The sequence below is a fragment of the Ursus arctos genome, unplaced genomic scaffold (genome assembly GCF_023065955.2).
Source record: "Ursus arctos isolate Adak ecotype North America unplaced genomic scaffold, UrsArc2.0 scaffold_21, whole genome shotgun sequence".
Classification (NCBI taxonomy): domain Eukaryota; kingdom Metazoa; phylum Chordata; class Mammalia; order Carnivora; family Ursidae; genus Ursus; species Ursus arctos.
In genome coordinates, this window is record NW_026622886.1 from 3,778,273 (window position 1) to 3,806,171 (window position 27,899).

Sequence of the window (27,899 nt, forward strand, 5' to 3'; positions counted from 1 at the left end):
CTTTTTACTCAGTATTGTTCCTAATCATTTCCCCATGTCATTAGAAATGTATAAAGAGGGGGCGCCTGGGTGGCACAGCGGTTAAGCGTCTGCCTTTGGCTCAGGGCGTGATCCCAGCGTTATGGGATCGAGCCCCACATCAGGCTCTTCTGCTATGAGCCTGCTTCTTCCTCTCCCACTCCCCCTGCTTGTGTTCCCTCTCTCGCTGGCTGTCTCTCTCTGTCAAATAAATAAATAAAATCTTTAAAAAAAAAAAAAAGAAATGTATAAAGAGGCTATTTTAAGATCTACACAATAGGCTGCTGTATGGATATACCAGAATTTACTTAACTATTCTTCGATGACTTTCAGACTATTTCCAACTTTTTGTTAAGGAGAAACTAATTAAGACAGCATGGGGAAAATGGGGGAGGTGGGGATCAAGAAGGAATTAAAAGATGACCTCTAATTTGGTCTTGAGGAAAGAGTAGCTATTTGCTGGAGGGGAAGAAAGGCATTCTGCCTTCTGTGGCCACTGGGCAGGTATAAAGGTGACCGGTGCGCTGGGGAACCGTTATGATTGTACAGAGGTAAGGAGACCTGAATCAGGGCAGTGGCTCCAGGTGGGGAGAGAAGGGATTGATATGATCAGTGTCTTTGAGCCTTGATGGGTGGGCAATTACACGGAGCAGGGAGGGGACAAAGGCAATACAAATTGATCTTCATTTTGGAAAGCCTGGGGGAGAGGATGAGGAAAGGCAAAGCAAACAACCAGGGCTCCCAGTGCCCCCTGCTGACCTGCCATGTCACTCGGGCCAGGTGACTTTCTGTCTTTAAGCCCTTTTTGGCAGTCCAAGCCTAAAAATACCCACCACTTGTCTCTGCCCCCCGGCAGCCTAGGGCCTCTGTAAGTTGAGACCCAAGAGTTTGTACCCTTGATGAGCAGGGACCGAGAAGCTGAATTTGGGTGTGGCTTGGCCTGAACACTCAGCAGATGTTGGACTGTGTCTAGTTTGTAAACTGTCCATGCTAAGCATACGAAATAGTGAGGTTGGGACGAGGACTTTGCCAGGAGGGCTGGGAAGTCATAAGCAGATGATCAAAATACAACTGGCAACCTTGTTCTGTGTGTTGGGTTAGCCCTGAGGAACTTCTTACCTGAGGCTGGGTGAGAAAGTTTTCTACAGGACTCTTTCTAGAAGATATTCATTAATGCGACAAACACTCTTCGAGCGTGTTCTCTGTGCCAGCCCCAGTATTAAGTACTGGGGTTACATCAGGAAACAAAAAGAATAAACATCTTTGTCCTCACAGGCCTTATGTTCTACCGCTGGAAGAAAAACAGAAAAACGGCAAACTATATATTATGATAGAAATTAAGTGATATGGGGGAAATAGAGCATGGAACAGGGGAATCAGGAGCGCATGTAAGCGGCTTAGCAATTTTACTAAGGGGCCAGGGAAGGCCTCACTGAGTGAGAACATCCGAACAGATCCTGGAAGAAGATGAGGGAGGGCTCATTGGGCTCTCTGAGGGAACAGTGATCCTAGCAAATGGAACAGCCAATGCAAAGAATTTGAGGCAGGGGATGCTTGATTTTTTCTCAGAACAGCAAGAGGTCAGTGTGGAGGGAAAGAAGAGGTGGAGATGAGGTCAGACATGCCTCAGAATGCCAAATCAAGCAAGGCTTTGTAGGGATTTGTAAGGACTTTTGCTTTTACTCAGAATGAAAGGGGGGGGAGGCAGGTGATGGAAGTTTTTGAGCAAAAATCTGCCATGTTCTGACTTAGGTTTTAAAAGAATCCCTCTGGGGTACGTGGGTGGCTCAGTGGGTTAAGCATCTGACTTCAGTTCAGGTCATGATTCGGGGTCCTGGGACGGAACCCCATGTCTGGCTTCGTGCTGAGTGGGGAGTCTGCTTGTCCCTCTCCCTCTGCTTCTCCCCTTCCCTCTTCTGCTCATGCCGTCTCAGTCTCTTAACCCACTCAGACTCTTAACCCACTGGGCCACCCAGGTGCCCCAATAAATAAAATCTTAAAAAATAATAATAAAAAAGAAAAGAATCCCTCTGACTCCCATACTGACACAGCCTGGGGCAAGGTTGGAAAAAGGGAAACGGGTTAGGAGAACTGTTCCGATAATCTTGGTCAGTTTGGGCTGCTGTAACAGATTACCATAGACCGGGTGGTGTATCAACAGGGATTTATTTTTCACGGTTCTGGAGGCTGTAAGTGTCAGATCAGGGTGCCTGCCAGCATGATTGGGATCTGTGAGAACCCTCTCCTGGGTTACAGATCGCCAACCTCTTCTATTCTCACATGGCAGAAAGGCCAGGGGGCTCTCTGGGATCCTTTTTATAAGGGCACTAATCCCATTCATGAGGGCTCCACCCTCATGACCTAATGACATCCCAAAGTCCCCACCTCCAATACCATCATATTGGGCTAGGATTTCAGCATATGAATGGGGAGGGGCACATTCAGTCTATAACAAGGATATTGCAGTGATCCTTGGCAGAAACTGGATGAGGGTGTTAGCAGAGGAGACGGGGTGGAAAAGGTCAGAGTCTAGATATATTTTGCAGGTAGAGCCAAGGATTTTCTGCTTCAGTGGGTAAGGGATTCAGGGATGACTCCAGGAATTCTGGCCCCGGGGCACTGGAAAGACAGAGTTGCCAACCGCTGTTGGGGGAGGCTGTGAGGGTGCAGGTTTTTATGTATATGGGAGGCACATTGACTTTGAAATGCCTCCTGGACCTCAAGTATGAGGTGTTAAGTAGACAGTTCAAGGGAGGAGTCTGGCAAGGGGATAAAAATAAATTTGGGGATCTGGAACACACCAGTGCCAGAACTTGATTGTTTTTCAGTTAACCTAGTAAGGTGTGGTCCTGGCAAAGAGCAATGGGGTAGGCAGCTTGAATGACATCTGAAAAATTTTGCTAGTTAGGCCGCCTAGAGACAGGCGGGGCAAGAATGAAGCGCCGCTAAGTGGATTGGAAAGAAAGTCTCTTTCTCTGCTCTGCAATTTCATCTCGCTTGATTGCATACAGCACTTCGGTACATATTAATTTCACAATTCCACACGCATCCCTCACTCGACAAATAGCCATTATATATTGTTCCGACTTCAAAACCGGCCCAAGTGGAGGTAATTAGGGTTAAGAAAGTGAAGTGCCAGAGAGCCCGCGAGTGTCGGGGACAGAGCTTGGAGCCCAGGACTCGGTCCGTGCACCCCCAGAAGCTCTGTGGTGGGTAGGGTTGGGGAGTCGAATCGAGGCGGGTTTTGGCCGGTTTGTTTGCGAGCGGCAGGAGAACCGAAGTCGCTCCCACCACCCACCTCGCGGCGGGCTGGGGGTTTCGGGCGCGGCCCCTTTAAGGCCGGGCGGGTGATCTCAGCCCCGCGCTCGCCGCCCCGCCCTCCCCGGAGGCGTGCTCAGTGCGCAGGCGCGCCGCGGCGGCACTCCGCTGGGCCCGGGACCCGCCGGCGGCGGCGAGAAACCGGGGCTGCGGCGCCGCCCGCCCGCCCCGCCCGCTGAGTCCGGCCGCCGCGCGCCGTCCCCACACGCCACCGCCGCCGCCGCCGCCGCCATGGGCTCCTGAGGTACCCGGCCCGGTCGGCCTCGCGCCGGAGGCCCTGAAGGGGGCGGCTGCGGGCTCCCGGGGGCGGGGGGCTGCTCCGTTTTGGGGAGGCCCGCGCAGGGAGGGGGGTGCCCCACGGGTCGCGTTGGCCGCAGGTCCCCGGGCGGGGAAGGTACGAAGGTGGCCGGCCTGGCCGAGGAGGGAGGGGGCGTCCGCCTCCCAGCCCGTCCCGCCCTGCGCCTCCTCCCCGTCCTGCGGGGTCGCGGGGCCGCCCGTGGGTGTGCCTTGGCCCCCTCCTGGCCAACGTGGCAGGCCCTCGCCTGGATTGTAATCGGACCTGCCTGTGGGGGTGGCCGGGGGAGAGGGAGAGCGGGTGGACAGGCCTTTTGCAAGTGGGATTGTGTGAGCCCGGTGGGTGTGCTGGCGCCTGGCACCACCGAGTGGGGGAGGAATCCGTGCCCTGTGCGGGTGGCTGTGATCTGGGAGGATGGTTGGCCTGGCCAGGCCTCTGGGGATGCATGCACACAGGGTGTACACGCCTTGCATACAAGTCAGCTGCTTGGAGGGGCACCGAGGCTAACCTGGGGCTCCAAAGGATGTTTGTTTGGAAAGGGACCACAGAGGCTGGTTTAGGGTGTGTGTAGCCATCCCGTGGGTTGTACATTTCCTCTCTGGGCACACTGCTTAGGTCTGGTGCTAGTTGACTCCCGGCCATGGCAAGGCAGGGTTGCGGGGGTGGGCCTGGGTATCTGTTTCCAATCCATATCCTCTCTGGGTCACGCAAAGCCAGATATCACATACACATATGCATGGGTGTGCCCGCACGCCCAGGGCACCATGGCCTGTGTTTGCACGCCTGCTACCTGTGTGTGATGTGAAGGCCATGTATTATTTATCTGACTGCTGGGTGCTTTATGTAAGGAAAGCAGCGGCAATCTGTGCCCTGGAGGCCTGTGTGCTGCAGAGTCAGCCCGGCAAACAAGCTCACCTGCGCCTGCGGACGAGGGACGAGATGCAGGTCTCAGAGGTGTGACTTCCTTCGCAGGTTCTGTCTGCAGCATCCCTTCCCATCTGTGTTCCTTTTCATCATGCTTGGTGGGCCCCCTTGGCTCTGCACATCGGGACATCTCGTCAGAGGGTCCCAGTGCTGGGACCATGGGTTGGGAGGGCCCCAGCAGCCTGACCTGTGTGCCCATTTTGTCAGACCTTGGACACAAACTCACGATGCCCCTGGCTTCCGGGAGCTCTCAGGTCGGTGGGGGAATCAAACTTAGAAACGAGTAATCGCAACCATGTGAAAAATATAAAACAATAGAGGGAGTGCAGTGTGGGTTCACTGCTGGAAGAGGGGGAACATGGCCCGCAGCAAAGACTCCAACACATGGGGACAGCTGAGCTGAAGCTTGAAGGATGACGAGCATTTGTCTTTGGTGCTTACCACACATGTTTTCCCAGTTAATTTTCTCAGCGGCTGTGTGAGTACAGAACTGTTGTCATCCCTGTGTGCAATTGAGGAAACTGAGACCCAGGGGGAGTACATGACTCACTTGTCTGTGGCACATGGCAGGCCTGGATAGAGTCTTCCTTGAGCCAGGACCTCTCTTGCTGCCAGATCTTGCTGCCTTGTAACTGATTGAACAGTCCACATGCCAGGCACCGTGCTAGGGGCACAGGTGTCTGAAGATGAATGGGACCTGGTGCTGGCTTAGGGCCTCCGGGTCTGCCGGGGAGAAGGGTGTAGGTGGGTGTAGATAGTGACCTCCATTCAGATACGAGGGCCCAATAGCCTGTGCGGGTGGAAAAGGTACTGTGAAATCCCGCCTACCCCACCCCTTGCCCCCCAGACCATAGGCAACCTGAGGTGCCTTTTGCAGCCCTTGGGATTCTGGATGTGTTGTAAGTTCCTCCCACGTGGGGGGTTAAGGAACCCCTTCAAAGCTCTCGAAGTGGGCAGGAAGGAGACCTTCAAGGCAGAATGGGTGTGAGTGATCTCCTTGTCCTACTTCACTCCTGGTGGCCGAGTTCTGTGGCGCTTGGGCTTCTGTCTGGAGGCAGTTTGCTCCCGCTCTGCCTTTGAAGTTTTGCTCCTGGTTTGTGGCGGGCCAGCCCAGCTCTCTCCCTGAGAGGGGCTCAGCGCCATTTCCAGTCCCCGCTGTGCTCATTTCTCCCCGTAAATTCCCTGGAGTGGAAACAGCCTCAGTAAGGCAGAGAGTACAGCCCTTTATTGTTTTGAAACCGAGTAACAACGAATGCCCTTCTCACTCTGTGGGGCATTTAGCCTGGGGAATTGGTGTGTGAGTTGTGGAAGGCCAGCAGCTGGGTCCTGGGAGAGCTCTGTGTGGGGCCTGCCACGGACCCTCACCGGGGGCAGTAAGCACTTGCTGAAGTCCTACTGTGTGCAGGGCTCCATTGCTAGGCCTCAGGGGACCGGGTCCTGAATGGTGGGTGGTGCCTTCCAAAAGGCTCTGGTTGGCTGAGGGAGTCTAATGTGTAAAGACTATGCACAAGACAGTGCTCTACTTGTGGTTGAAACAGAGGCCCTAACGGGGTGCAGAGGACAATAGAAACAACAGCTTGTCTATTAAGCACTTACTGTGTGCCAGGCACAGCTTAAAGTGCTTTGATGAATGGCCATTTTATCCCCCCACCACCTGGTGAGGTGGGAATCCTTACCTTCCTGCTTTGCAGAGAGTCAGCCTGGCAGGTTCAGGTGGACGTAGTTGGTGGAGCTGAGCTCTGAACCGGAGCGTCTGGCTTCAGAGCCCATGCTCTTGCCCCACTCACCCCCGGGGTGTACCGGAAGTCTTCCTAGGAGCAAAGTGCCCTACACCCGGAAGGATGAGAGCCTCTGGGCTGGGGTGTGGAGGCCTGGGATACCTTGCCTCCCAGACCTGGCTGCAGTGGGCCCCGGGTATGAAGATCTTTAAAGGCCTTGCTAAGGAGTTTGAACTTGACCTCGGAGTGGTCAACAGGGAACCGCTGAAGGTTTCAGAAAGGAATTGAGGTCCTCAGCCATGTGTCACACACATGCGGGACAGCATAAGCATCTCTTGTCCTTCCCTTATTCGTGCAGGGGACTCTGAGAACACCCAGCCTCCCTCTCTTCTTTTTGCTTTCCCTCAGGATGCTTTTCCCACAGGCGTCCTTTTTAGGTCCCTTTTCTTCTTCCAGCAGCTTCTAGTTTTGATGACCCTGCGTGACCCAGGACTGGCCGCCTCTGGAGCCCAACGTTGTCATGGCGTCTGCCCTCAAATTGGCTTCTGGGGCTGGCTATGAACCCGTGTTCTTCCTGGCTCTCCCGGGGCTTGTGGGACCTCACCGACTTCTCGTGCCGTAGATCTGGAATGAATGTGGGCTCCCTTTCCCTATTGAGAGCTATGGTGGCTGTGCGCCCCCCCACCCCACATGCCCCCAGGCTCAGCAGCGGTGCCCTAAATACAACGAGAGGGGAGTAGGGACAGAGCAGGACCTGGCACCTGGGAATCTGGGTTTAACTGCGGATCCCACACATGAGTTCACTGGGAAGATGCGTGCTCTCCTTGCTTACTTCGCTGGGTGTCCAGGGGCCAGCATTCATGCGGTGCTTTAGCCGCTGGGCCTTTGGGGCCGAGAGACAAGGGGTCATTGCACGAGACGCCACGTCAGGTGTGGGAGCTCGGGGTGCAGGACAGGAGGGGGGAAGTCGGGAGATTTCTGTATTGGGTACCTTGGGAGAGGAGGCTGAGAATTCAGGAAAGGGATGAATGGTCACTGGCAGCAGGAAAAAGAAACGCCCCTTTGGGCCCTGGGGAGAGCGGAAGATAAGGGGCCGAGCTGTCCTGGGGCCTGGAGAGAGAATTGGGAGGCGTCTAAATCCTTACTCTCTTTTTAGCCCTGTGGCCTTGGGCAAGTTGCTTACCAGGTTCTAATTTCCATTCTTTAAAAACAGGGCGGAACTGATGCAATTTCCTACATCTGTAAAATGGGAATAGTAATAGCGTGGTCCTCAGGCTGCCTTCGTGACCTCACGTCTGCAGGGAGCTCAGCACAGCGCTCCGCACGTGCTGAGCGAACACTGGCTGTTAGGGTTACCTTACAGGCTGTTCGGTTTGAGACAGAAGGATTGCTGGGGCGCCCAGCTGGCTCTGTGGTAGAGCATATGCGTCTTGATCTCAGGGTCGTGAGTTCAAGCCCCACATTTGGTGTGGAGCCTACCTAAGAAAAAACATATCTAAAAAAAACAATAAAGTCTCGCGTGTTCATGTGTCAGGCAGTGCAAGGGGCGGCCCTCGCGGGGTGGAGTTCTGTGGGGGAGAGAGACCGCAAGTGCAGCAGCAGTGGCAGTTGTCGTGGGCACCCTGAGGGAACATCAGGGCATTCCTGCCTGGGCAGGCACTTTTCTGAGGAGGTGACATTGAAGCTGTTATCGTGTGGAAGGAGAGGAAGCATGTTCCAGGCAGAGGGAACAGCATGTGCAAAGCCAAGGTCTGAGTTCTTGTCTGTAAAATTATTTGGCATCTGGTCTTAACCCAGTGGATTCTCAATAAATGTTAATCGAATGTGATCTTCGCAGCCTCAGAGAGGACACAGGAAGGGGGAGAAGTAAAGTGAGAGGGGGCTGTTGAGAGAATTGGGACGGTCCTGCAGTCTTGGGTTTTCTTTCTTTTTTTTTTTTCCTAAAGATTTTATTTATTTGACAGAGAGAGAGACAGCAAGAGAGGGAACACAAGCAGGGGGAGCGGTGGAGGGAGAGGAAGAAGCAGGCTCCCCGCTGAGCAGGGAGTCCGATGTGGGGCTCAATCCCAGGACCCTGGGATCATGACCTGAGCCGAAGGCAGACGTTTAATGACTGAGCCACCCAGGCGCCCCAACAGTCTTGGGTTTTCTCTTGGTCCCTCGCCTTTGCTTCCACCTCTTGCCGAGTGGGATGCTGTGCAGGGGCGTGAGAGCAGTGCGGCTAAGCCACCAGCATCCTCTGCAGTCACTCATTCCTGGACCCCGCTTTGCCTCAGGACTGGGGGGGGGGCACCACAGCAGAGGGAGTCCATGTGCTGGAATTAGGCCGCACACCCAGGCAGCCTTTGTGCGCATTTCTGCTGCTGCCGTTTTAGCACCGCTGAGACCCTGTGCCAGAGCAGAGCTTGGAAGGAAGACGTGTGGCCTCTGGTTGGTCGTTTGCAGCCTTGGGTTACCGATGGCTCCCTGTCTGGCACGACGCCTTGCACGGAGTAGAGGCTGAACTAGCTTTCGACGACACAGATCAACGGCGGGGTAGGTTGTTGTCCTTGCCGCTCGGGGTAAAGCTGGAATTATTCTCAAGAAGTGACAGATACTAAGGCCAGGACTAATCAGAACAGGATTGTCGATTAGAGCAGAACTTCCATCAGGAGCCAATGGGGCACAGGGGACAGCCTGGGGTCTGGGAGGTCTCGGGCCTGTGCTGAGAGGCAGGAAGCCCCGCAGTCACTCCTTTTCCTTCTCCGCTGGGGCGGAAGCCAGAGGGGGAAGATCCCACCCAGAAAACCTTTGTGCCTGACCTGCGTCACTTCCAGCTCTACTCTGTTTTAAAAAAGTCACACACGAGTAATGGAGTATTTAATGGAAAGTTTGCAGGGTTGATCTCAGTGTTTCAGCCTTTGAAAAACAATAGGCTTCTCTGCTTTTGAAAATAGTACTTGTTGATTGTAGTGAATTTGGGACACAGAAGGTTGGTGGGTAACACTACAAATCACCCCCACTTTCATAACCAAGAAATAATCACTGTTGACGTGGGCGTATTTGCTTTCTAGGTATAATCCTGCATTATCTCATTGTTCACGTAACATCAGGTCATAAGCATTTCCCCCTGACAGTATTAAGTTAGTCATAGATACGACAGAGTCACAGAAGTTAAAAGCCAGAACCCCTGGTGCTGTTAGGGCCGTGAGCAGCAAGCAGAGAACTGCAGGGAAGTCAGAGAACCGGAGTGATGACCTTGGGCAAGTCGCTTGCCACTGGTGGGGCTACTTGTAACTCCTCTGCTCACCTCCTGGGTGCCGCTGAGGTCCCTGGTTCTAAAGCCTTGAAAGCCTTGAGCTCCCCAAGGGTCGGGCCTGGTTTAGAGTCAGAGCAGTTCACGTGAAGATGGATGGAGAATGGGGGTGTGTGTGTGTGTGCGCGCGCGCGTGTGTGTGTGTGTGTGTGTGTGGCTTCTTTTCCAACCTGAAATTTGTCTAGTGAGCCTCCCGAAGACTCAGGTCTCCTCTCTGGGGACCCATGTTCTGTGGACTCTTGTGCCTGCGACGGTGGGTGGTCCTAGGGATCGCTGGCCCTGCCACCGCCACCTCAACAGAGCGGGTGGGGTGAGACCTCTAGAAGTTGCTGCATCTGTCACCCTGCAGGGATTTTCGCATCAGACAGCCTGCCCGCCGTGGAGGACACCGTGGAGTTGCCTACCTTTATTTTTCTCCTGCTCCGACTGTGGACAGCCTGGCCCCCGGGGAGGCCCTGTACTGCTGGCAGGTGGCTGAGAACCTCCGCTCTGCTAGGCGATGCTGCTCCCCAAAGCCCTCTCGGTCACCAGTTACAGGAAGGCTCTGAGGGAGAAAGAGCTCACCCCATGGCTGCCGCTGCGCGGGCCACCGGCAGAGCCTCCTGGCCTTTGGCTGTAGCGCCTGTGTTTTTTATTCCATCTAGAACACACGGAATCTGGGACTCCATTGACGATCATTTTGGGTGCCTGCAAGGCACAACGGTGGGCTGGTGAAGGGATGTGTGTGAGGATATTGCTATCAACTAATATTAACATATTAATTAATAGCAATATTGCTAATCCTCACCAGGATTTGTGTAGGGCTTTACAGTTTGCTAATTACATTTCACATAAACTATTTCATTTAATCCTCCCAGTGGCCCTGGAGCCTTGGAATTATTGTGCCTACCCTGTCGCTGGATAGAATGAGGCTCAGAAGGGTGAACTGGCCTGAGATTCTATGGAAGGAAGCTCGCACGTTTTCAATTTTGAATCCTGTGCCTTTGCTGCTCTGAGTGGCCCCCCAGCACAGCTGTGCCCTCGGAGCCTGCAGTCCCACCTCCAGACGCCCAGCAGGTGGAATTGCTGCCTAGACTTGGGAGGTGTGCTTATAGAGAATCAGGTCAGAGCTGCCAGGGTGGGGTGGGGGGCTCCTGGGGCTTAGGGGCCGAGGCTTCCTGGGGAAAGGGTGGGTTGAGCTGGGGGCTCTGATGGTCAGTGGAGGTTGGCAGGTGGAGCAGTGGGGGAAGGCTTTCCAAGCAGTGGGGCTACCCTGAGCGCACACACACAGGCAGACACAGGCAGGTGAGTCGAGGAGGGGAGGCCGAGTGAGCTCTCCCAGGGCGTCTGCGTGCCCTGCCTCACCTCCAGGAAGAGAAGGTACATCTCTTCATGAGTTTGTGGATTTTAAACAAATAGTACATGTGAGAATTTAGGTTTACCAAGACAAAAGTTGATGCACTGTGCTTTTTTTTTTTTTTTTTAAGATTTTATTTACTTATTAGAGAGCAAGCAAGCAGGGGGAGTGGCAGAGGGAAAGGGAGAAGCAGGCTCCCTGCTGAGCAAGGAGCCCGACTCAGGGCTCGATCCCAGGACCCCAGGATCATGACCTGAGCCGAAAGGCAGACGCTTAACCAACTGAGCCACCTGGGCGCCCCGCTTTTGTAGAAAAATTTTAATAGCAATAACGTCAGTGCATTTAAGTGTGATTTGATCTGGAGGAGTTCCTGGCTCTCCCGTCCACTGGAGCAAAGCATGGGCTGGAAACAGGAAGGTTGGCGAAGGTTCTTCCTCCCGAAAGCTGTCTTTGGTTTGCCAAGAGGCTCTCCTACTCTGCTGGGGGCAGAAAACCGTTTCAATCCCAGTTCTCTGTCGTTGAGCTGGATTTGTGGAGGTGGGAGGAAGCCCTGCCCTGCCCGCCGTGTTTACCCAGCTGTCCTCGCAGGGAGGACGCTGGGCATCCAGAGGCCTGCCTCCATCCTCCGCCGGCTGCCCACTTGAAGAGTGAGGTGTAGGTGGCCGCTGCGGTCAGGCACACGTTATGTAACGGGTCCACGGTAGACGCAGCAGTGAGTGTTGTAGAGCGTGAGCGTGTCTGGTGTGGCTGTGGTGTCCCAGCAGCCCATGCAGGGAAGACAGCAAGAGACGCTTACCACTCATTTGGGATGGCCAGGCTGGAAACTCTTGGTCCTCTGGGGCTCGCCACTCCTACCCCCTCCTGCCAGGCCTGGCTCTGGCACGCACTCTGTGGCCTGCCCCTCCCCTGGCCCCCGGCCCCTATGCCCAGGGAGACCAATTATGGCTGGGTGTCGTGGCGACTCCGGTCACAGTCCATCCTTCCACCTGTTCTGGGACCAGGGCGTCAGGGTCTGTCTGCTCCGGGAAGGGCTGAGGGGCTGAGCAGGTCTGGCCCTTCACTCACAGATGAGGAAGTACAAGTGGACCAGGGCTCTGGGTGAGTAGGGGCTGATTCAGGTCCAGAACCATCTCCTGACCCCGTGCTCTGTCCACTGAACTGGGCTTTGCTCTACTGTTTCTTCTTCTGGGCACTTTTAAAAACTACACGTTGTCAGTATTTTTCCTAATAATTAGGCTTATTTTTTGGATGAGGATTTTTTTTTTTTTAGGATTTTATTTATTTGAGAGAGAGAGCGAGCAAGAGGGAACACAAGCAGGGGGGAGGGGCAGAGAGAGAGGGAGACGCAGACTCCCCACTGAGCAGGGAGCCTGATGTGGGGCTCGATCCCAGGACCCTGGGATGGTGACCTGAGCCGAAGGCAGATGCTGAACCGCTGAACCGACTGAGCCACCCAGGTGCCCCTGGATGAGGATTTAAATGTATCCTGTCTTTCTGGCAACAGTTTCAAAATTAGAGACTCTTGTACGCTTTTACCCAGCAACACCCAGCGGTTGGACTTCTAGGACTTCATCCTACAGATGTTTTAATATGTGTGCAAAATGATTTATTTGAAGGTTAGTCATTGCTGCCTTAGTTGTACTAGCAAAAGATTGGAAAGAATCTGATGTCCATCTGCAGGGGGCCAGGAACAAATTATGCTCCGTGTGAACCATGGAATACCGTGCAGCTGTGGAAAATAAGGTAGAAGTTCCATGCCCAGACACGGAGCAGTCGCCTAGATGGATTGCTCTGGAAGAAGCAGGTGCAGGGAGGTGTGTTGGCTTACGTGTATACACAGGGTCTCAGGGGTCTGAGGAAGTCAGCGGTTGTGGGGCCTCTGGGATGGGGCTGGTGCCAGGAGGCTGTTCACTAGAGACCCTTTGAACCGTCTGAGTGCTGAATCATGGGAATATATGATTTTTTTAAAAAAATAAGTAAAATTAAGTAAACAACCACAAGAACGTGTCCTTATATCTCACCCAGGGCAAGAAGGTCAAGTCTCCGGCCACTCCCTCAAGGACCACCCCACCTCACCAGGCCCCGGCCACCATCTAATCAAAAATGCATGCTTGGGGGCGCCTGGCTGACTCAGACTATAGAGCGCGTGACTCTTGATCTCAGGGTCTTGAGTCCGAGCCCCACGCTGGACAGAGTTTACTTAAACAGACAAACAAAATGCATGCTTGGGTCTCACAGGAGACCAGGTGTGAAGGTTTGGATGTTTCTTGGTAAAAGGACTCCCAGCCCCAGCCCTGGAGAAAGTAGTCAGTCACCCGTTGTTCCAAAATACTGCTATCGGCTGCCTTGTCATTTTAAATCCTTGCTCGGAGCTCACTTCCTGACCTCTGAAACCGGTAGGGCTTCCCCACTGACAGCAAAATAAAGTCGAAGTCAGCCCTGGGCATTCTAGGCCCTCTTTCCTGGGCCCCTTCTTTTTTTTTTTCCTTAAGATTTTATTTTTTAAATAAAATACATCCGGCATGGGGCTTGAATGCCTGACCCCGAAATCAAGAGTCACACGCTCTTCGGACTGAGCTAGCCAGGCCCCCCTGGGCCCCTTCTTGAGCCACACTTGACTAGTTTTTTTCCTTCTCTGTGCCTCCTTGACTTCCCGCCTGCCTCTGCTCACGCAGGCCCCTCTCCCTGCTGGCCTCTCCCTGCGGAGCAGGCTCCTGTCCAGGCGCCGAAGCCTGTGGGCCTTGCGAGGCCCCCGCTCAGTTCCCACCCCTGCAGGGCCCTCTGACCCCCATGGCTTCTTTATCTGCTCCTCTCCCCTGGCACGGAACCTTTTGACAATGTGTCCTAAGCGTCTGATTCCCTAGCTGCAGCTCCTTGAGGGCGAAGTCCATGCGAGATTGGAAGCTGTTGGGGACAGGGCCTGGGTCACGTCTGCAAACCCCAGTGCGTGCTGGGTGGGCACAGCCTCCGAGCCAGCGTGACACCAGTCTGAGGCCTGAGCGCGCTGTGAGTTCTTTCCGGGCACCCTCTTGAGAACCCTCCAGGTGCGGCTGCTGTGACTGCCCCTTACTGAAGAGGAAATGGGGCCAACGTCTTGTCCAGGTCACACAGCAAGGAGCTGGATTTGGACCCCAGTCTGGCCACCTCCAAAATCTGCATTTAATCAGCTTTTTTCTGTCTCCTCCCCCAAACCACGAGTAATACTGATCCCCTTGGCTGACCCTCACTACCTGTCCCACGGCCACGGGCAGCCTTTTGTTATTTGAGTGTTTTTTCTTCCCCACCAGACCGGAAGCTTGTAAAGGATCAGCGTCTTGTCCGAGATACCCTTTGGACTTAGCATACAGAGGGTGCTCACAGGTAAATATTTATACTTTGAAAGCTTTCAAGGAGGTTAATTGACTTGACTTAGAATAAAGTACACTAGTCTTAGGCCTACAACACAGTGGGTTTTTACACCTGTAAATCCCCATATAAATTATGTCCAGCGGAAGCTGCAGAACACATCCAGAGCCCAGAAGGCTCCCTGCGGCCTCCTCCCAAGGTAACCACTGCTCACACCTCATCACTTCTGACTAGTTTTGCCCGGTTTTGATCTTTGCAGAAATGGAGTCATATAGAAAAGACCGTGAGATTTGTCCAGACTGCGACCAGCAGTGCTGTGTTCTTTTTCCCTGCTGTGTAGGGGTCCACTGTTTGACCGTACCCCATTTACGTATCCGCTCTCCTGGGGGTGGGCAGTGGGGTGGTGGCCCACCTTTTCACTCTGTACACCGGGCTGCTGAGAAGGTTCTCGTTCTTGTCTGTGGGACGCGTGCACCCACTGGGTGTACGTTTGCCTCGGGAGGATGCTGGCTCACGGCCCTCAGTCCGTATTTGCGTGAGTTGAGCTTCAGGTTGGGATTTCTCACGCACGAACCCTGGGCAGGAGCCGGGTTCCTTGCTCAAGGGGCCCCAGGGGGTGGGGCAGGTTCAGGGGTCTCCTGCTCCCACGGGGCATTAGGACAGTTGAGGTTCAGGGTTCTGCATCTGAAGGGCACCCATTTGTGCTGTGCTGAATGGGGTTTAGGTGGCCGGAAAGGTGGTCACGTTTAGGGGGACACAGAATTCGGCTAAAGAGGCAGAGCACTGGCCTATCTGCTCGCAGTTTGGGAGAAAACTAGAGTGATCAAGATTTGGCCTGGGATGTATGAAAACAAAACAAAACCTAATTACAAGGCTGAATTAAGTCGGCCCTTGCTGAAGAATTTTGGATGACTTTGTTGTTCCCTTATATTTCTGCCCGTACCTCCCCTCCCCCGCCCCAAGCGAAGGAGGGCTACAGGATTGGAGGATTTTTTCTTTGGTGGTTGGGAGGTTCGTGGGAACTTGGCCCCGGGAGAAGGGGGAGAGATGAGGAGCCGCTGGAGTGGCCTGGCTTGTGGGTGTTGACGGAAGGGAGTGGGGCTGAGAGGGGACACTGCCCCTCGTGAGGGCACGTGATCCTCTTCCCAAAGGCTGCCCGGACAGAACCGCCCAGCGGCCGGGCCTCTGTTCCTCTAATCCCCTCTGGAGAAGGGCCAGGCCGTGGGCTGCTGACCTGCTCGGATGTGGGTCAGCCTCCCCCAGAAGGCAGCCCCCCCCCCCCCGGAAGTTCACAGAGCCTGACAGCCCCTGGACCTGGAGAGGCGGGAGGGCTGTTGTCGCAGGTGCCGGGGGTGGCGGGGCAAGTGGTCGGTTCAGATGAGCAATTCCTAAGTCAGATTCCACCTGGCGAGCTGGTTAAGATGGGAAGTTTTCCATATATATTTTTCTTTCCTTTTTTTTTTTTTTTTTTTTTTTTTGAAGATTTTATTCATTTGAGAGTGAGAGAGCACAAGTGGCGTGAGGGGCAGAGGGAGAAGCAGACTCCCCCGGGAGCCCGATGTAGGACTTGATCCCGGGACCCTGGGATCGTGACCTGAGCCGAAGGCAGACGCTTAACTGACTGCGACACCCAGGCGCCCCTTTCATATATCTTTTTAAAAAATTAAATCTATTCAACAAAACCCTTCCCAAGCCGTGTTAATATTCCGGAGACGTGCGTGCGAACAGGTCACCAGCTTCGCTCGGCCTGTGGGTGAGTGAGCACTTCATGGCCGCAGCTCAAAAGGGCTTGGACCTAAAACTAATAAATGAAAATATGACCTCAGAAGGTTTAAAAAAGAGCAAACAAGCAGAGACAGGACAGACCTGGGGCTCAGAGACCTACCGAAGGACAGAGTGGCTCTAAGGCAGGAGAGGAGTTGGGATAGATCAGGTCACACAGGGCCATGCCTGGCGCATCACCCCGTTTGCTCCTCGCAGCTCTGTCCCAGGCTTGAATGACTGCAACCCCATTTCACAGCCGGGGAAGCTGAAGCAAGGAGCGCTTATGTAACTTGGCCGCGGACGCAGAGCGAGTCAGTGGCGGGGTCGGGAGTCAAGTCCAGGCGGTTCGCCTGCAGAGCCCATGGCTGGCAAGGGCGGTGTCGAGCCATTTACGGGGGGCTGTGGACAAACGGCGGTACCCCCCCAAGCCTCTGTTTCCTCATCTGGAAACTGCATGCATCGCTTTCCTATGGCTTCGACAACAAACCGCCGGAAACGTAGTGACTTAGTGACACAAATTTATCATCCTACAGTTCTGAGGTCACAAGTCCAAAATGTATTTCACTGAGCCGAAATCAAGGTGTTGGCAGGGCTGTGCTCCTTCGGGAGAATCTGTCTTTTCAAGCTTCCAGAGGCCACTTGCATTCTTTGGCTCGGGGCCCCTTCCTCCATCCTCAGAGCCAGCAGCCTGGCACCTTCCAGTCTCTCCTGGCTGCTCCCATTGTCACACTGCCTCCTTCACTCCCCTGCCTCCCTCTCGTGAGGGCCCTTGTGATTATATCTGGCCTACCCAGATAATCAGGGATCCTCTCGGTGGCCTTAATGTCGTCACACCTGCACAGCCCCTTTTGCCATGTCAGCAAAATATTCCCAGGTTCGGGGGTTTGGGATGTGACATCTTTGGGGGGTGCATTATTCAGTCTTTGACACAGGAAGTCGGGGTGGGGGTAACAGCAAGGTATCCCCCCAACATGAAATGAAAAGGCCTCTGAGGTGGTGAGGTGTTCTCTGAAACCCCTAACTTCCAAGGCAGTTGACCGAGCTTGCACATAGCTTTGTAGCTTTTCTGGAAGAGGTGGGTATCTTCAGGAGGAAGTTAGCCAGAAGCTGTCTTGCCAAAGTCCCTTTGCCCTCCTTGGTGTGGCCTCTTCACTTTGGAAGATGAATGTGAGGGAAAGATGGCAGTAGGCGCTGTCTTAGGGGAAGTGAGTGTTCTCGGCACTCTGGGGGCTTTTCTAGGGCTTGGCTTCATTCATTAGGCCTTGCCAGGCCTGCCTGGATTTTACTCTGGACCCCCCCCCCCCCACTCTCTATACCCTGGTTCTATGCCCTCAAGAACCCGTCTGGCAACTGGTTCGGCCTGCCTGGGCCCCTGATTGGAGATGAAGAGGACATTTATAAACTGACACTCCTCCCTTTTCTCGTGAGCTGGGTTTGCCCAACCCTGTTCTCCTGAGCCTGGCTTTCTGACCCACAAGGTGAGTTCCGTCCAGCCCTGTGCCTTGGTGACCCAGTGGGGCTCTGTGTTCTGGTGCTCCCTGTGGCCTCCCAGAGGACTGTACCCCGGCCTGGATGCTCCGGCTGCAACAAGAGCCACCTCCCAGGGCTGTCAGGAGGGCCTTGTCAGTCTAGAGAGCCGTAGGTGGTCTGTCAATCAGGCCACCCTGCCCCCCATCTTTAACAAGGTCCGGATGCAGAAATTCTGCTCTGGGCACATTCTTGGCCGAGTGCCTGCCCACATACTGTCTCCATGCCTCTGTTCATGTTTTTCCCTCTGTCCCCTAAGCAATCAGTCAGTAAATGCTTCTTCCACATTGGCACCTGATCCCTGCCCTCACGGAGCCCAGCTCACAGGGCGTTAAGGGAACAGATCTAATCACAGAGTGGTAAATGCTCTGGAAGACCAGGGAAGACGTGCCTTGAGCAAACGGTGATAGGTCATAGAAGGCGGTATCTCGAGGCTGACTGGGACAAAGATCTGTGGGTGGGGGCAAGAGAAAGTTCCACTCCCCAGGGTTGGTATGGTGGTGATGGAGGGCATCACAGATGTTCAGAGTTGGAAGGAACTGCAAAGGGCAAACACGCATTCAGTTGTTCCCTTAGCCAGTCAGAGCATATTGAGTGTGAGCTGTGTGCAGGCCCTGAGACCGCTGCCAGGACATAAGGCATGACCTTTGACCTCCAGGAGACTGCAGGCTAGTTGGGGAGAAGATAGGTAAGAGTACAGTACCCCATGAAAGAGGTTCCTCAGTCCGTGTTCCTGCCCCAGGGGACTTCTAGCCTCATCTGATTGGGAGCGTCCTTATTCTCGAAGCAACAGAATATTGCTAGATTGTTCCATCTTGGCAGACTCATCTTCCTGCTGCTGCCAGCAGGTGGACGGGGTTGTGTCCTGTTGGAGCTCATTGAATAAGTCCCTTTGCCCTCCTTGGTGTGGCCTCTTCACTTTGGAAGATGAGTGTGGGGCCGTGTGATGCAGCCTCCAGCCTCTGCCCTCACCCAGCCCGTCTCTCCAGCCAAAGGTCCAGGTCCTTCAGCCGAGCTCTGGCAAGTGTCCATCGTGGGGAGGGGCCGAGTGATGGAAAGTCCGTGGTCTGCGGCAGGTGGCTTAATGCCAGACAGTCAGCCCGTTGGTGGATTCTTCTCTTCCAAATCCCTACTATGTGTCTGACTCTGTGCCAGCCTAGAGACCGATGACTCATGTGTGGGGAGACAAGAACAGCGTCCCAGCTGACCTTTTAGTGCCGTGGAGTGAGCACAGGGTGATTGAGCGGGAGTGGGCTGGCCCTTGGGAGGCCATGATGCTGAGGATGGCTTGGGAGTGAAGAGGTGGCTCTCCCCACAAGGACCAGGGCAGAGGCGGGGGCCACCAGTGTGCAGGGACCCTCCCGGAGGAGGCGGTGGGAAGGTGGGTTGGGGCGAGGCTAGGACCCAGCTGCCAAGGACCCTGGCCTTTCCACAGAGGGGTCAGAACTGCACTCCACCCACCATCAGATCCTGACACGTGCCCAGAGCATCTCAGGTCAGGAAGAGGGATGTGGTCACGTCTGAAAATAAGGTAAGAAGTAGACCACGCTGGATTCCTGCTTCTTCGAGCATCAGCCTCCCTGGAGCGCTGGAGGGCAGCCCAGGCCCCCACCTTTCTGGAATCCAGAACACTCAAAATCCCAAAGGTTCTTCCAAGCCTGCAGCAAACTAATTTCGTGGCAAAAAATCTGACCTGAATTGATGTGAGACTAATTATGTTCTTTAAAAATATCTCATGTTTCTCTATGGAAATACTATGTATTTGATTTTTGGGTGCTGCCCACACCCCTCTGGGGGAGTCGCTCTGCACACCATATTCAACACTGTAATCCTTTCTAAATCAGATCCTTTCTAAATCGGAAAAACTCTGAATTCCTAAACTCACTGGGCCGAAGGTGGGCATGGTGCACCCGGGAAACAAGTTCAGAGACACCCAGGCGCCTGCCCAGTCACAGCTGGGTGGCAGCGCTGGGATTCCAGCTGTTTCCCTGACTCAGAGCTTGGACAAAGTACGGACCGTAGCCTGGCTTCTTCGTAGAAGAAGTGGGCGTGCAGGTGAGGGCACAGGTGTGGAGCCGCCTGGCCGGCAGGTGGGCCACTGGGAGAGAGGCGGGACCAAGTCTTGACTGTGCTTTATGTCTTCCTCGGCCTCTGTTGGAGGGAGCGGGCCCGACACCAGGGGAGGCGTAAGGACAGAGGGACAGAGGCCTCAGGGGAAAGAGGGAACCCTGTCAGCGACTGGCTGCATCCCTATCAGTAAAAAACTTTTTGGGTATGTACCCCCAGTACCTGCATGTTGCTGCATACATGTGTTCCCTTACTGTTCGACCACGTAGACATAAAACCTACACCAGAAATAGGAATCAAAGGTTGAGCTAAAGATCTAATACTTAATTTTATTTTTTTTAATTTTGTTGGTGGTACAAAAACCTCCTGGCTTCATATGCTTGATTATTTTTGGAAAGTGTGCCTTCTTGCTGTGTGAGCGAGCAGGTGGAAGGGCTGGCTCTGTGTTCAGTCTGCTTAGCTATCTGGGTTTAATGGCTGCCCTCTCTGAAGGAGAGCCCTGCCTGAGACACGTAGCTGCACCCGGAGGAAACGCATCACTGGCTTGCTTTCTAAATTGGGTTACTCATCTTTCCATCCTGTCCACGGCGTATGCAGAGGATTTGTTGAAATTTGGCTAGTACATTTCCATCCTTCCTGATGCCAATCAGATGTTTCTGTCAACTAAATGGAAGGTATTTTATTTTAAAGTTCTTAACACAGGAGTCCAAAACCCACTCAGATGCTTTGGAAATTTTTGAACAGATTAGAAAATTCTGTTACGTAGGTTTTTAGTTCAGACGTGAGAGTTTTTGTAAGTTACAGACTTATATTGTTTTTGGTAACAAAATCCTGTGACAGTAGAAACATTTCCAACATTTCCCAAATACACTTTTCCAGAATGCTCCGCCGGCCGCGGTGTTTTCTAAAAGAGCAGTTCTTTTCTCATTTGTCGTGATAACACGCCTTTCCCACGAAGGGACGTATTAAACATGCTTAAAGATGTTTCAGAAACTTCACTGGGAAGCGTATCCTGACAGCCAGTATTCGTAGAAGAACATGGACAAATGCGGAAGTTTTTTGTGAAAGAAAGATGTGTTGAGCTAAGTTGTTAGGCTTGACAGGTCTTTCTGATTGCTTTTCTACGAGATCGCCAGTAAATGTCTGAAACAGACTGTTTCCTGAGTCACTGCCCATCTCGTTACAAATTTTGTGGAAAATTCTGTTCTACTGTCTAAAGCTTTTTACTATGGAAAATTTCAAACGTACAGAAGTAGAGCAAATAATAGAACGGATTTCTGCGCGTAGTCACTTCGCTTCGACAGCAAGGGCTGTCCTACAGCCTTGCTGCCTGTGTCCCTCTCCCCCTTATAAAGAACAAATCCCAGAAGTCATGTTATTTTTTCACCCTTAAATAATCCAGTATGCATCTCTATTTGATAAGGACTTTAAAAAGAAAAAAGCTTGTTTTGGGGTGCCTGTGTGACTCAGTCGGTTAAGCGTCTCACTTCAGCTCAGGTCATGATCTCAGGGTCTTGGGATCGAGCCCCATGGTGGGCTCCACGCTCAGCAGGAGTCTGCTTGTCCCTCTCCCTCTGCCCTCCCCCACCCCCGCTCGTGCTCTCTCTCAAATAAATAAAATCTTAAAAAAATAAAAAACTTGTTTTATTTTGAAATAATTATAGGTTCACAGGAAGTTGCAAAAATAGTACCCCAAGTCCCATGTGCCCTGCTCTCAATGGTGACATCTCGAATTGCTATAGGACCATGATCAAAACCAGAAGTGGACGTTAGTACAGCACTGTTAACCAGACTGCAGACCTTATTCAGTTTTCACTGTTCGTGTGCGTGTGTGTGTGTGTGTGTGTGTGTGTGTGTGATACAAGGGATCTCATCACCTGGAGAGAAGTCCCCCTGTGTGTGTGTGTGTGTGTGTGTGTGTGTGTGTGTGATACAAGGGATCTCCACTTGGAGGGAAGTCCCCCTGTGTGTGTGTGTGTGTGTGTGTGTGTGTGTGTGATACAAGGGATCTCATCACCTGGAGGGAAGTCCTCATGTGTGTGTGAGTGTGTGTGAGTGTGTGTGTGAGTGTGTGTGTGTGTGTCTGTGTGAGGGAGATACAAGGGATCTCATCACCTGGAGGGAAGTCCTCATGTGTGTGTGAGTGTGTGTGTGTGTGTGTGAGGGAGATACAAGGGATCTCATCACCTGGAGGGAAGTCCCCGTGCTGCCCTCTCTCTGTACACACCCCCTTCTTTGCTGTCCTCTGCCAACCACTAATCTGTCCTGCATCTTTATAGAGTCGCCATTTTGAGAATGTCATATATAAACAGAACCAGACAGTATGTGACCTTTGCGATGGGCTATTCTCACTAAACGGAATGCCCTTGAGCTCCATCCAGATTTCTGCCGCTGTCGATAGTTTGTTGCTTTTTATTGCTGAGTAGTAGTCCGTGATCTGGACATACTGGGAGTTTAACCTTCTGCCTGTTGAAGGACGCGTTGATCGTTTCCAGGTTTTGGCAACTACGGATACAGCTGCTGTGGACGTTAGCGTATGGGGTTTTGTGTGAGCATGCGTTTTCATTTCTGTAGGAGAAACGTCTAAGTGATAACTGGGTTGTATGGTAAATGGTGTGTGAGTTTTGTAAGAAACGACCATACAGTTTTCCAGAGTGGCTCTACCATTTTGTATTCCTGCCAGGAACTTACATAAGAGCCAGTTTCCCTGCATTCTTGCCAGCTTTTGGTGTTGTCTCTATTTCGTATTAATATGTGTATAGTGATGTCTTGTGATTTTAGTCTGCATTTCCCTAATTGCTAACAATGTTGAACAGCTGTTCATGTATTTGTTGTCCATGTATCCTCCTTGAGTGGAATGTCCATTCATGTCTTTGACCCATTTTCTAATTGTGCTATTTTTTTACGGTTGAGCTTGAGAATTCTTGCTGTATTCTAGATGCTTGCCGTTTGTTAGATACGTGTCTTCTATAAGTTGATAGTCTTGCGTTTCACGTTTAAATCTGTGATCCGTGTAGCATTAATTTTTGTGTATGGTCTAAAGGCTTAGGTTAAGGTTCATTCTTTTTTGCCTCCGGATGTCCAGTTGTTCCAGTACTTTATTGAAAAGACGATTCTTCCTCCATTGATGAGGACGTTTATGTGCCCCGCCATGCCCACCGTGCCATGATCACGCCTAATGAAACTGACAAGAATTCCTGTGTGTTATCTATTTCAAAGATGTCTTTTCATCATTGGTTTGTTAGCATCAGGACCCAGCAAAGTCTACATGTTGCATTTAGTTATGTCTCTCGGGTATTCTGTAACAGCCCCTCAAGCACCTTTGTTTATAAGCCACGGATTTGTTGGCGAAACCAGGTCATTTGTCCTGTAGACTGTGCCGTGGTCTAGATTTGGCTGCTGCATCCTCATGATATCATTTAGTCTGTCCCACTACCCTCTGTATTTCCTGGCTACTAGTAGTAGCTCTGGAGGCTTGTTTTGATCCCATTTCACTTTTGGGCAAGGGTCCTTCTTAGGTGGTGCCATTTGCTCCCTACGTATCCCATCAGGAGGCTGGAAGCTTCTCGCAGCCCCATGTTGGCAATGTTGATCTTGACTGTGGGTTCAGAGCTGGACTTGCCCAGACTCTGTTAGCGAGGGGCTTCATCATCCATTGATGGTCCATATCTACGTCCAGTATTTGTATTAGGAGTTGCAAAATGGTCATTTTTATTGTATTATTTTATTCTATTATTTCGTCTACTCATTAACAGGACATCTGTAAAGTAGAACGTGCCCTCAGCCATTCTGTAGTTACCCTGAAATACAGATGGGGAAACTGAAGTTTTTAGAGATGAAGTCACTTGTCTAGGCTTGCGGATGGTGGGGTCTGGGAGGAACCCTGTTGGGTGGCCTCAAGCTGAAGCTTGGTTATGCTACTTAAACACCCTGTCCCAAAGTCCCTGCCGCTTTGAAGCCTTCCCTGACCCTCCCCCCCAGCCTTGGCCAGTGTGAAAGGAGGGGACCCCGGTGTCCATCCCCTGCCCCCAGCACGCATGCTGTGAACAGTCTGCAGGGTCTAGCATTGTGTGCTGCCTTGGGCCCTGGGAGCAAGGTGAGCCCCTGGGATTGACAGCCTTGGAGGAGCTGTCCTCACAGGCGCCGTGCGTGCGTCGGTGAGTTAAGAGTGTTGTGGTGGTGGGGGGGGAGGTATTATGAAAACCCTCGAATCATTTGGTGTTCCCCGGGGGGCTGTAAAACCAGTTTCCACATCATTTTCCTCATCTCTCAGATGCAGTTAATATTGCTCAGTTCAAAGCTGCTGTGTAAAAAACATGAGACAAAGCTTGGGAAAACTGTGTAAACCAGGAGCGCTGCCCGGAGTCAAGTAAAGAGCTAGCAAACCCCGAAGCCTGGTAAGCGTGGTCAGGCCGGAGAGCCCTTCCAGCATCGGCTGCCCCTCCCTGAGGACCTCCCTCCCCTTTTTGCAAGGAGGGTCTCAGGCCTGCTAGGACAGGACTGGCTTCTGGAAGGAGGCTCTGGAGTGGGAGGGGCTGCTCACATGGGGCCCCCACTCGGTAGGTGCGGGGCTAACAATGTGTTTATAGGACCTGAATTCGAGTCCTGGTCCTGATTTCGGGGCAAGTCACCCACCCTCTCTGAGTGGCTCTCTTGTCCGGAAGCTAAGTGACCTACATGGGGAAAATGCAAGAGAATTCTGCATGCCAGTGTCTCTCTGGGCTTGGAAGAGGGGTGTGCTTGAATGGCAGTGAACAAAGCCCCAGAAGAAGTTGGGCCTGGAGCCTTCACCCAGCTTCCACAGCTGAGGAGCCTCCGTGGCGCAGGTCCCCTCCCCGCAGGCAGGTCAGCTCAGCAGTGCCCTGGTTCCGGGCCTCCCAGCACTGCCTTTAGTGGCGAACAAAACAGCCTTTGACACACCGGCCTGCCTGTGCTTGGAAGCTGAAGATTTAGGAGTATTTGTACTTCCTCCGGGCACCCCCCCTCCCCCAATTGCCTGTGTTTATTCATTTAATTTGGGATGATAGACAAAGATGATGATTTACAACCCAAATCTTCTTTTTTAAAGAAGTATTTCTGGCCCTGGTTTCCAATTTTGCAGCTATCCTTACAGGAGCTATTCTTAGACTTGTCACTGTTTCTTTCTCAGAGCTCGCCACCAGTCTTTATATAGACACCTTCTCCAGTTTTGAGTTTCTTTATATAGATTACTTCTCCACTTTGGATTTTAAATCTAGATGCATCTCTTGGTCAGTATGCTAGAGATCACTTATTTTCACAGGAAAATAGAAATGCAAAGGGCTGTCCTAGGGTAAAAACTGACAGCTAAGAGCAGATGCGCAGATGGGGGCAGGGGATGCTGGAGACCTGGGAGAGGGGCCGGGGGCAAAGCCGGGAGTGTGGGGACATGGTAAGCAAAGAGTCTCTTCATCGAGGGGTCAGGCTTTGGGCCTGGGTGCACCCCGGAAGCCTCTGTTGGCGCCGGTATGTTCTGGCTGAGAAGATCAGCTGGGGCTTGGAAGGGACCATGAGAGGTCATCTGGGCTGACCTCGGGGCTCAGGCTGAGATGGTCAAGTTTGGGGGCTTGACTGTTTTCTGGGTCAGGCCGCAGTGACCCTCCAGGGAGCAGCCAAGCTGTGTGGGGACACACGGCTGGTTGGTGGTGGAGCTGGGACCCGAGCTGCAGCCGGAGTGCCCTCCCCGGTATCCACACTCTCTGCGCCTCAGGCAGCGGATCCTCTGGTCACCCTGCTGCTTAGTCTCCCAGAACCTCTGCTGCAGGGGACCCAGAGGCTCCGGGACGGCGCTGGCCAGCCCGTCGGCAGCTGGTAGAACCGAAAGGGATGCCCGTCAGGGCCGGGGGCTCCGACGGCCTTGGTACAGCAGTGACCCGTCGCCCAGGAGTCGCTCAGCTCCGACAGCAGCTCTTCCTCGGGGGCATCTGGGTTAATTTTTAATGTGAAATTGTTCATTTGTTGTCATGGATCTTGAAGTTGCTCTTGGGAAGAGGTGTGGACAGAGAGCCCACGTGGAGTGACTGGATGGGACCCTCGGACCCTAGAAGGCCAGCCTGTGTCCCTCCCGCTCCCATCTTTATTTTCCCACCCAGGATCTCCCTGTATGCCAGTTTCCTCATCTCTTTGTGCTTCTCCGTGAAATACGGAGTTTTTAAATCAGGACGGAAAATCAATAGGTAACAAAGTAAAGGCTTTGGTGTTGAGCTTGGTGCGGGGTGTGGACAGACAGATGCGGTCTTGCCTCAGAGAGCGGACAGCCTCTGCTTGTTACATAGAAACACAAGGGCGTGTGACGTGGCTAGAAGTCTCTGGGGGAAGCGCGGGGGCAGGCTTTTAGGAAGAGGGATACGGGAAACTGAATTAAAAGAGCAGTTTGAAGGCACACAAGGTGGGCACAGCATAGCCGATGATGAAGAACGGGGGCCGGCCATCAGGAAAGTTGGGGAGAAACGGCAAAGAAAAGGCACAGCCCTTCGAAGAGAGAAAGCGACAAAGCGATCTTGCCAGATGGGGAACTGTGGAGACCCGCAGACCCTGCAGGTGTTTGCTGAGCATTTGCTGTGCGACTGGTGCTGTGCCGGGTGCTGGCGACCCCGCCGTGAGCAGAACGGAGCCCTGGCCCTCAGGGAGCTTACGTTCTGGTGAACGAGGCAGCTAATAAATATATGCATGAACTTACGCTTTGTCAGAGGGAGTCAGGCGGGAACCAGCGCTCTGGAGAAAAAGAAAGCGAAAGGGTCGGGAGTGTCCGGGGCGGGAGGTCAGGGCAGAGACCTAGAGGAAGTGCAGACGTGAGCTGGGTGGCCCGCTGGTGCGGCAGCCCATGCAGAGGCCCGGGGGCAGGGGGGCAGGAGCCGGCCTGGAGTGTCGAGGAGCAGCAGGAGGCCAGCGTGGTTGGCGTGGAGGGTCGAGGTGGGAGCCGCGGGAGCCGCTGGGCAGTCTTGTGGGCCGTTGTACGGACAGCAGCTTGTACTTTGAAGGAGCTGGGAGCTACTGGGAGTTTTGAGCAGAGGGGGGGCCCAGGGTAGCTCACATGGCTTCCAAGGGACCAAGTAGGGACAAAGGGACAGTAGGGACCAAGGCAGAGGCAGAGAGACCGCTCAGGCACCTGTTTCACAAATCTAGGGGCGACACGGTAGGGGCTGGGACCATCGCAGCGGCAGGGCTGGGACACACGTGGTCAGAGTCCGGTTACAATCTGACGGTGGTGGACGTAGAGGCCCGGAAGCTTGTTTGCACACTGCCACTCTCTGGGGAAGGAGGCTAACGCTGCGGTTTCTTCTCTTCAGGCCAGCTCATCGCGTACCGCAAGGGTTTGTCTCAGGGACCCCCTGCTGCCAGGCACCATGACGGTGAGGGGGGCCGCACTGGCCCCGGATCCAGCGTCGCCTACCACCATGGCAGCCTCGCCCAGCGTGTCTGTGATCCCTGAGGGCAGCCCCACGGCCATGGAGCAGCCCGTGTTCCTGATGACAACCGCCGCGCAGGCCATCTCCGGGTTCTTCGTTTGGACGGCCCTGCTCATCACCTGCCACCAGGTACGCAGGCCAGTCAGGGGCCCTTGAGCCACGGAGCCACGGAAGGCCCTCTGGAAGGGTCCAGGGAGGTTTTCTAGGCCCCAGAGAGTATGAGGCCAGGCCAGACTATGCTGCAGTAATAACCTGAATCTGGGGGCTCCACCTGGTAGAAGTCGATCCTTCCCCATATTCCAGGCCGACGCGGGTCAGGCTCCGCTGAGTGGCCCCCACGGCCTGTGGCTTCAGAGCGTCATCTGTCTGACAGCTGGGAGGAGGGTAGTGTGCGGAAGCCACTCTGGCTATCTAACCACCGCAGTCCAGATGTGACACTCGCCACTTCTGCTCACCTTCCAGGTGACATGTGCAGCCCCAGCTGTAGGGGGCCGTGCAGGAGCACACAGGCATCAGTGACCCCTTTGCAGAGGAAAAAACTGAGACCTAGAGGTGGTGGGGTGCTGGCCCAGTCACGCACAAGCTGGCGGTAGAGCCAGGGTAGAGGGCAGGTCTCCTGTCCCCCTATACCTGCGGTCCCAGAGAAGGAGATGTGGGCTTCGGCTGCCCAAGGAAGATTTGAAGAAGGGAGGCTGAGCCCGTTCAGGTCTCCATCAGCTCAGCCTGCTGCCCTGTGTTCCCGTCCCTTCTCAATCCCCATTGCTTCCAAAGCAGTTGGCTCGTAGCAGCTGGGGAATATTTTGTTCTCTTCCCCCTGAGCCCAGGACTCGGCGGGGCCGAGTGGGAAGTCACAAGAGCTGGGACA

General features: G+C 53.5%; 1 protein-coding gene across 4 annotated transcripts in view; it reads left to right on the forward strand.

Moving 5' to 3' along the window:
- The first annotated feature begins 3,503 nt into the window (after window positions 1-3,503).
- The window catches only part of TMEM184B (transmembrane protein 184B), a 47,092-nt gene continuing 22,696 nt past the window's right edge, over window positions 3,504-27,899 (forward strand). For 2 of the 4 annotated variants that reach the window (XM_044392415.3, XM_048217976.2), the window contains exons 1-2: window positions 3,504-3,580; window positions 26,915-27,163. In XM_044392415.3, the coding sequence (XP_044248350.1) occupies window positions 26,972-27,163 (192 nt within the window). In that variant the 5' untranslated portion in view covers window positions 3,504-3,580; window positions 26,915-26,971. Of the gene's footprint in view, window positions 3,581-26,414; window positions 26,538-26,914; window positions 27,164-27,899 lie in introns of those variants that run through there. The other 2 variants (XM_048217975.2, XM_044392418.3) reach the window with 2 other exon arrangements.